This window comes from Myxine glutinosa, chromosome 1 (assembly GCF_964187855.1).
Source record: "Myxine glutinosa chromosome 1, kmMyxGlut1.1, whole genome shotgun sequence".
In the NCBI taxonomy this organism is placed as follows: Eukaryota; Metazoa; Chordata; class Myxini; order Myxiniformes; family Myxinidae; genus Myxine; species Myxine glutinosa.
In genome coordinates, this window is record NC_136261.1 from 139,621,734 (window position 1) to 139,634,557 (window position 12,824).

At 47.7% G+C, this 12,824-nt stretch overlaps 1 protein-coding gene across 2 annotated transcripts in view; it reads right to left on the reverse strand.

Moving 5' to 3' along the window:
• NUP50 (nucleoporin 50) overlaps positions 1 to 12,824 on the reverse strand; it is a 62,741-nt gene that overhangs the window by 22,054 nt on the left and 27,863 nt on the right. For both annotated transcript variants that reach the window (XM_078777537.1, XM_068118958.2), the window contains exon 7: positions 5,323 to 5,438. In XM_078777537.1, coding sequence (XP_078633663.1) covers positions 5,323 to 5,438 — 116 coding nt within the window. The remainder of the gene's footprint in view (positions 1 to 5,322; positions 5,439 to 12,824) is intronic.

The window sequence follows — 12,824 nt, forward strand, 5'->3', positions numbered from 1 at the left end:
AGTTTCGAGGTGAGTGTGCATACCTCTAGTCTAGCCCAGGACAAGCCATCAGAGTTTTGGAGGGTGCGACTATATAAAAGGCCTTATCCCTGTAGTCCTTCCACACCATTAAATTGCTTATTTGTGGACATACATGATAAGCCCCTGTTGGACTTCGTCCAAAATGGGGGCTTATGGATTGGATCTCAATCTGTCCAGCCATCCGTATCCATATCTGAGATGTATGGACCGATTTCGTTCATACTTGGCAGACAGCCGATACATTATGGTATGCATATGCAGCACATCATTTTGTTTCACGATGCGATCAAAGATGGCTGACTGGCGGCCATTTTAGTTGTAAAAAAATAAAAACAACTGATGTTGAACACGTCCATTTCTCAGACATGCATTTGCTGATGTTCAAACTTGGCCCACATAAAATGAATGATGGCTTTACATATACACGTCATTTCCTTTCGAGATCAGATCCAAGATGGCTGACTGGCTGCCTTCAACTCTGCACAGCAAAATTACTAAAACCACAGTGGCTTTGACATTTTATGTCTTTTCTCCTTGTTTCACTCATGTTCTTTTTTATGGTAAAGGCTCCAGTCAGACTATATCGTCCTTATCGAAGAAAAGTGAAGAAAGCGAATAGTTTAAGGAAGTAAATAAATCTGCTTTTGCTTTTTGAAAAGGGAAGGGTTGTAAGCGTTTGGAAAAACATGAGAAGGTAAAGAGTTCGAGGGTTTGGCAGTGGAGGGGAAGAAATAAACATCATAAAATGCATATAAACTGCATAGATGTTTATTTTTTGTCTTTGTGCTTAAATGAATGTTAAGTTCGGGTGAGCAAACATTTTCCTCTGGCAATCCCCTCCCCCCTTATAACACTATGTATATGGGAAAATCGTATCCAAATAACGTCGTTTTGTACAATGTCAGTTTTTAGGAACGCATCCACAACGTAAATCGATTAATTGTTATCTATATTATAAAACAGGAGTGTTTGTCCATCCCCAAACTACTCCCTCAGTTTTGGGGCTAGCTCCGCTAAACCTCCTGTGGAGCGTTTTGGGGTCCCAGTGGATGTTGTAAGGTAGGTAGGAGGTTTCAAAAAATCCTAAATAAAATTATGATTTTGAAAATAACTTGATACAAACCTGACGCGAATCCGGAAATGGGCAGATGACGGCAATGAGCTGGTTTCACAATATCCCAATACAACCGTCATTTAAAACAGTATTTTGTTAAAGTATCAATTTATTATTGGAATGACGTTTGGAATTGAGTGAATAAAATTACGATTTTGAATTCGTAATTATATTTGCTCAACCGTACGGAACTACTTCACATCCGGATTTAAATATATGTTTATGTCACGAATGTTGGTAAAAGTTAATTTTTTTATTTTAATGCTATTTGATTTGTGATTGGAGTTGTGCTGTTTGGAATGAAAATAGAGACCGAGTTCAAGTGAATGACAAAATTCCGTGACAGCTCTATGTTCTAAGCATGACATTCGTGGATCGCCATATGCAGATTCACCTTTTACTGGGTATGGAACCATTCAAACGGGTATGTTTTTCGTGGCAGTCCTTCACGAACCTGCTGTCCATGCTTGATGATCGACTAAAGGTGGCACAGGAATGTGGAAGTTATTGGTTTCATGCTTTAGCATTCACCGTTTCTGCATTGGCCTCCCACCTGTGCGCAGCACGGATCTCCCACCTGTGCGTAGCACGGGTACCTTGCTAGTATCAAGATAAAACAAATCCTGTCAATCAGATTTTCTGGATTCTCTTCCTTTAATCATTAAATGTTTTTTTTTAACACTGAAATCATATGAAACTTGCCAAGAAATGAAAATACTATTGCTGTGTCAGCATCTCGTATCGTTTTTGATTATCCATTCACTGGTATTAGTTGTGTACTTCTTCAACTAATGGTCTGCATCTACCAAATAGCAAGAGTACATAGCATATTGGCAATCTCATGGAACACCAACTTCTGGATCGTCCAGAGTCCAATCTGACCTCCTGTTTGAGATTTCAGGCCTCCAAGCATTGGTAGTTGATACTCAACAGTATGTTTCACAGTTGTGATATGGATCAAATCCAATCTGACGGTCATAGGTCAGACTGTTTGAAACAAGAAAGCAATGATGGATTCTGACTTTGCTTGTAATGAGACGTCACATTACTGGATTGCAATTGAAAGGATCCGTTTTCGTAACGTTATTTTGAATGGGAGTGAGGTTAGACTTTCAGGTTAATGAAAGGTGTTAAAAAGGAACAGCATAACAGGATTTGAAAACATGGGCATTCATACAATCTGGCCCATCACCATTGAGAGTCTTGGCTGGACAGAACTTTCTCCATCTTAGGTGTGAAAAACAGTCAACAAGGCAATGAGTAAGATGGGGTGGCAGGGTAACTTGAAGACTGAGCAGGGATGGGTTTGGCACATGATTTGGAGACAAACACCAAGTTGAGCCATTTTGCCTCAGCTTGAGAAGTGTCAATTCCAGAACCAAAGATGACTGGTTGAAAGGTTTGGCCTTCATATTGGTGAGATTTTTTTTTTCCTGGCATCCAAAAGACCCTTGTTCTGTGCTTTCGAATGCCATATGCTTGCTCTGTCAGGTTACCCTTTGAGACAGCAAGTTGATTCACTGGAACACCCTCATTACAGGATTGTGTACCAGCACTGAGGATGGATGGGATAGCTGCAGGTGGGATAGGATAAATAAGTGTGAGAGTAGGTTCTTGTGAAAGTATCAGCAGGCGGATTGAAAAGTAGAAGCCGGATGCTTTTGCAAAAGGGAAGATTGAAGTTTCTGCTATTTGGCCTGTGTAAACAACCAGATTCTGTGGCTTTGGTCAAAAATAGTTAGATATACCTGATGTGAAATGAAAGGGTCAGAGGCAGAGGAAACCAGGAGAGGGTGGATGTAATTACTCATCATCCAGTCCAAAAGGGATGTACCAATTGCCAAAATCGGCATTTAATTTACAGGTTTAAGGCCAGACACACAGAAGGCCTTCTCTGCATTGACGTGAGCTTGTACCCAGCCACCTGTAATATTGGCAGATAGTCAGACGAAACGATGCTTCCATGTTGATTCGTTTTAGCAGAAATTCCAGTAACATTTGGAGCCATCATTGGGTGGGCCGCTAGGAGGAGTTGGTGCAGTGAAGGACAGAACTGGTGCACTCGCCGGAAAAAGCAGACTATTTCAATTTAGGATCAGATACAAGTGGGCCAAATGTATCTGATTGGCACAACCAACCTTTACAAATGGAGCAGCGAAGCTCATCTTCCACACGGGCTCGAATTGGAACCAGGATCGAAGGCAACCGACTCGAGACCGAGCATACTTTGACAAGATAATTGAGCTCTTTTCCAATAGTTTTCAACGATGACAGCTTGATGTCACAATTTCATGATAAAATGTCACCTGATGGTCCATGACACACGTTGTACAGCAACGTTGTCATGCTCCCAGCCCCTGAAAGAACGATGACAATTGTGGATTTTGAGACGAAGGTTGCTGATGCTACGAGCAAAATAGAATGCGCATTCTGATCTGGCATCAAGTTTTACAAAGGAAAACGTTCTCAGCTGCGTTTTCCAAATGAATGCCAGTTCTGCATAATGTCTCAATAAAATGTAAAAGTTGAAATTTGCATAGTACTAGCAAAAGGAACACTGGGAAAAGCGAGGTAGCCCCAAAACAAGCCTGTAATACGAGAAACTCAACAAACGGGCCGTCGGGCCTGTAATGGCTCGTACGTACACACATTACACAACTACATAATCACCACAGCCCAGGAGGAAGTGCAATTGCTCACCTCTGCACACCTTGCAATGGAATACTCTATGGTGCAACAAATAGGCATCTTAAAATTTGATGCCAAGTTAATGGCAACCTTACCAATTATCATGACTACAGACAAAGCAGCAAGCTTATGATATTCGTCGTCCAAACAAGAAAGTCAGTCAAGAGGAGGTAGGACGGTAGTTAGGTACGGGTCTTTAACACAAAGAATCGTCTCCCTGGAAAGGTTGTTGCAGCAGAAAGAGCATATCTGCGTAAAATAATAAATAATAATTTTGCTTTTACTGACAAACACGAAACAGCTGACAAACTGACAAAACAAACACTTCCCCATCCAAAACCTTGATCTTTTCTACCCCCACTAATTCACCCCAGATCCACCTTGTTTGAAATTCCAACTTCTTTCCTGGAAGTCCTGGCAGTGTTCATATGTTTTATACCTCTCCCACCCCCCCCCCCTTCCCATGCCTCCTCCCCCAAAGCCCTCTCCCTCCCACAGATCTCTCGATGTCTCCATGTCTCTCGGTCCCTGCTCTCAAATGTTGTGTTTGTGTCCTCGCCCTCTCTCCCCATCTTGTCTACCGCTCCCAATGTTATATGTTTTATGTGTCGGTTTGTCTTTCTGTGTGATTAATGTTCGCTCTTTCACGAGCCTCGATCTTGTATACCAAAAAAAACAAAAAAAAACAAAAAAAAAACAGGAAGTCTGAGACTCGGCATATTTGGTTGAACACAAAAGTGGAAATAAGTGAAACAAACCCTCAAAGAAAAACTATGCTCTGCAAAAGGTTTAAAACAAGTAAAGCAATGGCTAATTAATCATGAAAAATTTACTAAAATAACTAAAATCAGCGCAAACAATAAAACAGATTGAAGGAAAGTTTGGAGCAAATGATTAAAAGTGCAAAAAAGCACAACAGACAATATCAAAGCAACATGCAAGATTACAAATGGATGACTAAAGCTATATAAACAAAAATAATGCTCACCAAATGGACAAAGGAACGGGGGTAAAGTACCGGGTTCGGGTTTACGGCATGTCCAATCGTTTTGAGTTCCTTAGGCTACGTCGAGATACCAATTGTCTGCTTTGAGGAAATATGTGATGATGCCGACTAGAAACGAGTACAGACTTTACATCTGGAATTTACAGTGCAATTATTTTTACGTTTTGCAGATTTTATTTGAATTTTCAATACCAGTACAGACGTGCAATCTGGAATTCGATATGTAGCCAGAAAGATTGCAGTACCTGAGAACTGGTTGGGTAAATTACACAGTAGATAGGATAATGACGTCTGCATGTGAGGGACTCGTCAAAAATTGATTGAACTGTTGACGTTTATTCATTCCTCACCTTACACCACTCTTCACCCCCAAAATAGTCAAGTTCCTTGTATTTCGTTGCATCTGAACAGTATTTCATTCATGCAAGTTAGCAATTTTGGAATGTTTGCAAAGTTTAAAATGGAAATAAATAAATAAATAAATAAAACTCACCAAGGTTTGTGTCTGCTCTCACCACCATCTGCGTTTTCTCACCAGCAGGTTTGAGGTGAAGCATTCCTATTCCTTTCTCTCGGTATTCGCCATCTTTCTTGTAAAAAAGCTTGCACCTACAAACATTAACTCGTGATAAAAATAATAACGAGGGAAATAATTTGATTACAAGGTGATTTGGGATTAAGCACAATACCAGTAAACAATTATGCAACATGATAGATGCAGCTAGTGCTGGGACTCGTTTCAGATACCGCTCTGCCAAAATTCCCCAAATTCCCCAATGGGTCACGGTCCCCAGAGACTCGGAACTAGGATAAGTATGCAATTTTTTAGTTTATATAATTTTAATTTTAATTATCAGCAGGTCTACATGAGCTTTGCGTTGATGGTGTTACTATTGGGGTTATTGTTGGGGGGGGGGGGGGGGGGCGGATTTTTGGAATGTGCACCCATTGGTCGGACAGCTGCCGGACCACACCCACATGGCGCTCGACTCCACCCACCATAGCACAAAGACAAAATGTTATATCTGCCATCTTGGTTTTCTGGTGGGCCTGAGTTGTTAGGCCTGTAGGCTTCTGCTGATTAATACAATACACTGCCCGGGTTTGTTGCGTCAGATTTCCATTGGCTTTGTTTACGTCGAGTGTGATTCACGATGAGGGACCCCAAAAATCTAATCATCTATCTATAATTCCAGTAATCTCTGTATGTCTGTGTGTATGTCTGTATGTCTGTGACCGCTGTTTCTCGACAACCACGGGTCCGATATACTTGAAACTTGCCAGGTATATTGCTGGGGACCTGAGGATGTGCCTTTTCAAGGTTTCATATTAATCGGAGAAGTAGTTACCGAGCTATGGCGATTTAGCCGTTCGCCGTTCGCTTTGGCTTTGCGAATGGACCAAACCATTCATGTAAATAGAGGGGGGGGGGGGGGTTCTGTGGTCGTTCGCTTTGGCTTTGCGAATGGACCAAACCATTTCATGTAAATAGAGGGGGGGGTTCTGTGGTCGTTACTGCCACGCGGTTTGGAATGTTTTTCCGAACGGGCACCCACGTACGGGCACGTCCTAGTACATCGAATTATAGTAAGGTTTTAACAAACCCCTCAAAATTCACAGTGAGGTGTCGAGTTAATCTTTTAATAGTGCTTTAAGTTCACGTTTCCCAATCGGCCGGTTACCGGATTTTGTCGCAGGTTGTGACCACAGTGCGGTCAATGTTGGATTATCATGGAATGATGGAGTGATGGAGTGATTAAAATCCCTCCATCTAAAATAAAATCCCTCCATCTATCGACCCTTTTTAACGTCAGCTAACCATCCATCGCCGGTCCCTCTCCCTTTAGCTTCCAAACAGCAACTCCTCCGTCGTCAAGATCCTGCATGTTTTACCTTTCAAACCCCGTAACTCCGATGGGAAACTTCCCTCACCTGAATTCACCTGTTCGTTCCTCCATCTCAAACCTCTCCCCTCGTCCTTTCGCCTACCAACCCCAACTTCACACCATCCCCTTCAAACTCATCCCCCCCCCCTCTTTTTCATGCCACATCCAAAGCCATTTCCCTACCACCATGTCATCCAGCAACCCCCTACCACTATAATATTCAAAAGATCCCTATGTGTATGCAAATCACGGTGGAATTTAATAGTTTCCTTTCTCTTCTGCCATTGGCGCTACTATTGTCATCGTGGTGCGTGTGGGATGAACAACAACAGCTGCTCGCTAGGGAAAAGGGAGGGAGGGGGTGGGTGGGATCTGTGGCAATTGCTGATAGATATTTAATAATATACGTGGCATCGTGTGCCAATATCGGGCACAGCTAGCTATTCACTGAGCTATCTAGCTGAGTACTCGCCCGATACTAACAATTAATGCTCAATTAAGTTAATGGTAAATGACTATTCTCTTTTGTCTTTATAAATGCTCCTTTAAGAATGATGTAAGTGAAGGACAAAACTGAACCCTTTTTTATTCTTTATCAACCAAATCCTCTGTTGTGCAATTGCCATAATTTGTAAAGATCAAATACATGATGAATGCTGTGGGTTACCATGTCATGTGTACATCATATATGACCAAGTAATGGACCATTACGTATTTTTGGAACCTGCTTAACCAAAAAAAAAAATATATATTGTTGCGAATATGGAATTTGGCCTCCATATCCGCTTGTAAATATTCCCCTATTTTCTCCAATACTCCCCAACTTTCCCCGATCCCCCATTCCCTAGTCCCATTGCATGTAAATAACAATCAGTAGAGCCGATCTTCCCCTTCATCCCCCCATTAAATGTCGTGCCCAGGTCCCCCGCACCACACGTAGACAATTATAGGACATCTTGCTAGTTATTCTTAATCTATGTCAGTTAAGGACTTGTTTCCATTCATTATGACTCTTCGTTGCACCAGAATGTGATTATATGGCACCTGTTAGGAAGTTTAGGACCTCCCCATACCTCTCCGCATCTCTTCCCCATGAAGAAGCGCCAACTACAACAACAACAACAAAAGAGGGGGGCGGCGCGGTGACGGCATGGGGAGTGGGCGTCCTCCTTCCGGCTCGGTTAGCCACCATTGACCACGCGCTCCACGGGGTTACCACGAAGGGGCTCCCTGTCGGCCCCTCGTCAAGGGCGGAGCCGGTAACCCCCGCACCCAATGAGAAGCCATGGGCCGATGCCATCTGGGGCGGCGCTAACGAGCCGAGGGCGTGTCACTCCCCGCCGGAGATATACGCGGCCCCGCGCCGGACGTGAGGGGAGATGCGCCCCGAGCTTGGAAGGAAAAGACGCCACCCTCCCGAGCGCTGAGCGACCTCCCCAGCTTGAGACCAAAGTCGCGACCCACAAGCGCTGTGATACCTTCACGCATCTCTGGACACCACCGTACGTGATTCTGTCCCTGAGCCAGGTGCACCTGAGCCATCGCGACCTGCCTCCCCTTTTCATCAACCCCCGTGTGAGTCAGCATTTTGTCCCGTGTGTCTGTCGTCTGTCCGGGGATAATATAAGAGTGTGTCTAAGTGCCTGTCTTCCTGTAATATACCTCTAGCCCCTGTAATCTAACCTTTTTCCGTACGAATATACTTGAGAATCGAAACCCTGGTGTCGTATTGTGTCATTATAACCCAGCCGGGTGTCTTCTCTTTCCTATTGAGCCAGCGTAGCGCGATTAGTCAACAATCGGGTAACTTGTACGGATACGGCGGCCATCCCGCTCGGCCCACCATACCATCAAAGTCGTATCTGTAACAATTGGTGTCGGGAGTGAGATTCGAGGCCCGACCAAATTTTGAAGAAAAAAAAAAACGAATAGAGGAAAAAAAAAAAAAATTTGGTCAAAATTTGGAGCGGCCGAAATTTGTTTTGTTTTACGAAACTCGAATTTTGCAAGTCGCGCTATGGCGGATCAAGACGGCTGGGGTCCGGTAGGGGAGAGTGAGGTAGGGTCGATCCAGGACCAAAATGAGGGACAGGAGGAGAGCGAAGCAGTGAGGGCGGCAGGTTCGCAAAATAGCGCCGTCACGCACGAAGAAGCGGGCGCGCAAAATGGCGCCTCGCTGATCACCGCGCCAGCGACCGTGGCAGCGCCCCCGATGGATTGGGGCCTTTTTTTCATACAAATGAAGGCCCTTATGGCCCAGAATAGCGAGAAAATGAGGGAGGAAACGAGGGCTAATAGTGAGCGGTTGGGAAACCGGATGGATGCTCAGGGTGAGCGATTGGAGGGCCAAATGGGGGTAATGAGGGACGAAGCGAGGGGTACCAGTGAGAAGTTAGACAATAATTTTGAGGAGTTAGACAAGAAAATTGAGAAGTTAGACAATAATTTTGAGGAGTTAGACAAGAAAATTGAGAAGTTAGACAATAATTTTGAGGAGTTAGACAACGGGATAAAAGAAGTAAAGAATGGGTTAACGGGGGTAGAAAACAGAATGGCCGCTCAAGAGAATCAAATGGAAGGGATGCAAAAAGGGTTAGAGGGGTTAGAAAACAGTATGGAAGGCAAATTGAGGGACATGAGGGACCAAGCGGAAAGGGAAGTTAAACAAATGGAGCAGCAGATAGAGGGGGTCAGAATGGGGGTAGAAACCAAACTGGATGCTCACAGGGAGGAAATGGAGCAGATGAGGGTGGCATCTGGGCAGGAGATGCAAGTGATGGGAGAGGAGATCAGAAGAGGAGTGAGTGAGGAGGTCGGAGGAGTGCGCGAGGAGGTGAGGCACTGTAAGGAGCGCATGGAGAAAGAGGTGAGAAAGGGGACTGTAAAATTGCAAGGTGGTATAGAGGAGTTGACGCTGGGAGTAGAACAACTGACAGTGGGACAAAAGGAGCTGGGGGACCAGGTAAAGAAGAACACAGCGGTAATAGAGGGTTTAAAATCGACACAGAAGGAGATGAAAAAGGACGTAGGGGTAATTAAAAAAGAGTGCCAGACGGTACATGAGGACCTGACGAGGAAAATGGACAAGGTGGTAGAGGTAATGGAGGTTAAAGAGCGGGAGGTGCGGGAGCACATAGAAAAAAATAAAGTGGAGTTAGAGGAAGAACTTAAAGGGGCGCACGAAGAGATGAAGGAGATGAAGCAAAAATTAGAGGAAGTGGAAGAAGGGGTGAGCGAAATTAAGAAGCGACGGAGAGAGGATAAGAAAGAGATAAAGGAGGAAGTAAAAGAATTGGTCCAAAGTCTGTGTTCGGATCGTGATGATGTGCTCATTAACCGGATGAGGGATTCGCAGGTGATGGAGGAGAAGCGAAGAGAAAGAGGACCCGGTGTAAGTGGTGACCAATATGGTCGTGCGTATGATGCGCCAGGTGATTTAATAAGCTTGGGGGTCGAGATAGACCCGGATGTTCGTGAGAGGCCAAGAGTGAGGTGTATGGCTGGTCCGGAGGGTATGGAACGAGAGGTGCGAGGTGTGGGTGAGCAAGGTTGTGGTGGTATGGAATGGGTAGCGGGTTGCGGAGGTGTGACCCATGCATCGACACCAACAGGGGTAGTTGTTGGAGGGACCGGGGAGGCACGAGAGCCCCTTGGGGGTAGTGTACTGTGGGGGCCCGGCCGGTTCGGCCCCGCGCTGACCCCGCAAGGGGCGACGCACGGGGTCCGGCCGGCGGGCAACGACTCGCATACGAGGTGGTCCCACAAGGTCCCACTCGCGCCGTATGACGGCAAGAGTGATCTACGCGCGTACCTGGCGCAGTTCGACTGTGTGTGTAAGGGTAACGGTTGGGGTGAGGACGAAGGTGGAGTACACCTGGTGGCCGCATTGCGCGGCGCGGCGGCGGAGGTGCTGACGGCATTACCAGCGGGTGCTCTCACCCTGCCAGCCCTCCGCGACGCCCTAATTAATCGATTTGGAATAGAACAGCAGAGCGAGCTTGTTAAAGCTCAGCTCGCGCTGCGAAAGCGCAAGCCCCAGGAAGCCATCGGGGAACTTGCCCACGACATTCGCCGCGCAGTGGGGATCGCACATGCTAGCATGGCAGCGGATTCCCGGGAAAGCCTGGCGCTGGACCATTTTATCCAGGCCCTCCCGGATATTGAGCTCCGGCAACAGCTCGCCATGTGGCGCCCGCAGACTCTGAGCCAGGCGGCTGACGCTGCGGCCCGTTGGGAAGCAGCGAGGCCCCTGGCCCGGGGGGGCGAGCGTCTCGCAATGGCGGTCCGCCAGATGGGACCCCCGATGGAGGGCGGACCCCTTAGGGGGCCCGCCCCCGACGTGGGTCCTGACCTGGCGGGCATGGTCCGGAGGCTGGTGGACCAGCGCCTGGCAGGACCTGGACCATGGCAGGCGGCCCCGGAGGTGGCCCGCGGTGGACCACGAGCGGGTAATCCAATTCGGACCTACAGGGGGGGGAATTTGGAATTCCGGAGGCAAGCACCTTATCAGGTGAGGTGCTATACCTGCAACCGCCTGGGTCACCTGGCGCGGCACTGTCGAAACGCGCGCCGGGATGATCCCCGGCAGTTGAGGTCCTCAACTCCGCCCAGGGGGGAGCGGGTTAGCCGACCACAGACACCCCCCCGCCAGACCCCGGGAAACTAGAAGGTGTCGGGCACGTAGGGCGGTGTTCGGCAGCAGAGGATGGAGGAGAGCCCTCATTGACGCGACAGGTCATTTATTGTGGCCAAATTGGAACCGGTAGCCTGACAATTAGATGCAAAATTGCCGGCGTGGGGGTAGACGCCGTCGTGGACACAGGAGCTAGCGCCACGATCATCAGCCCTGTGGTCCTTGATTCGAGCGCAGGTGGCTGGGATAAGATCCAGCGCCTGCAAAATTATAGTTTGCAGCTTGCTACCGGGGTAACGGCCCCGATCATAGGGCGTGGTTCTGTGACCCTCAAGTTAGGGTCGGTAAGGAGGGAGATAGATGTTTGGGTGGCGGAGGTGTGCGACCCATGTTTAATAGGGTTGGACCTGTTGACTGCCAGCGGTTGTAAAATCGACTTGTGCCGGGGGATCCTGCAGGTGGGAGTAGAAGAGCTGCCGTTAGGGGGAGTGAGCACGGCCGAGAGAGCGGAGCTGGAGGCTTCCGAGGCCGTGACCATCCCCCCCAGGGCCGAGGCGATAGTGCCGGCCCGGTGGGCAGCTCGCCCAACATGGCAGGAGTCCTGCGGCCTGGTCGAACCGGTGGCAGCGCAGTCCATACCGGGTTTAATCGTGGGCCGCACCCTTGTAAAAACGGACGGACCGGTAGTGGCCGTCCGAGTAGTAAATGTGAGTACAGAACCACGCACTATAGTAAGGGGCACGAGGGTAGCTGGCTGCACCCCAGTGGAGGAAGTCGCGACAGTGAGGGGCGAGAACGTCCAGCCGAGCCGACCCCGGGGGGAGCCTTCAATAACAAGTAGGAATTGGCCCGATCCCATTTGCGAGATGGTAAATCGTAGTAGCGTAGAGTTGGGAGGTACCCAGAGGGAGGCCTTACACAAACTGGTTGGGTCCCATTTGGACCTCTTCTCCCTGTCCACCGAGGATATTGGACGTACGGGCCTGGTGAAACATCAGATCCACACCGGTGAGGCCCGGCCTATTCGTCAGGCCGCCCGACGGCTCCCTTGGAGCAAGAGGGCGGAAGCTGACGAGCAGGTTGCAAAAATGCTCGACGCAGGTGTGATCGAGCCCTCGGGAAGTCCTTGGATGTCACCTGTTGTGCTGGTCAAAAAGAAGGATGGGACCACGCGGTTCTGCGTGGACTATCGCCAGCTAAACAACGTGACACTCAAGGACTCATATCCCCTGCCAAGGATTGATGACACCCTCGATGCCGTTGCGGGCTCCAATTGGTTCACAACTTTGGACCTCAAGAGTGGGTATTGGCAGGTGGAGATGGATAGGGCAGGGAAGGAGAAAACGGCATTTTCCACAGGTAAGGGACTGTATCAGTTTACTGTGATGCCGTTTGGTTTGTGTAACGCCCCCGCCACCTTTGAGAGATTGATGGAGCATGTACTAGGCGGCATGCCATGGCAGTCATGCCTGGTGT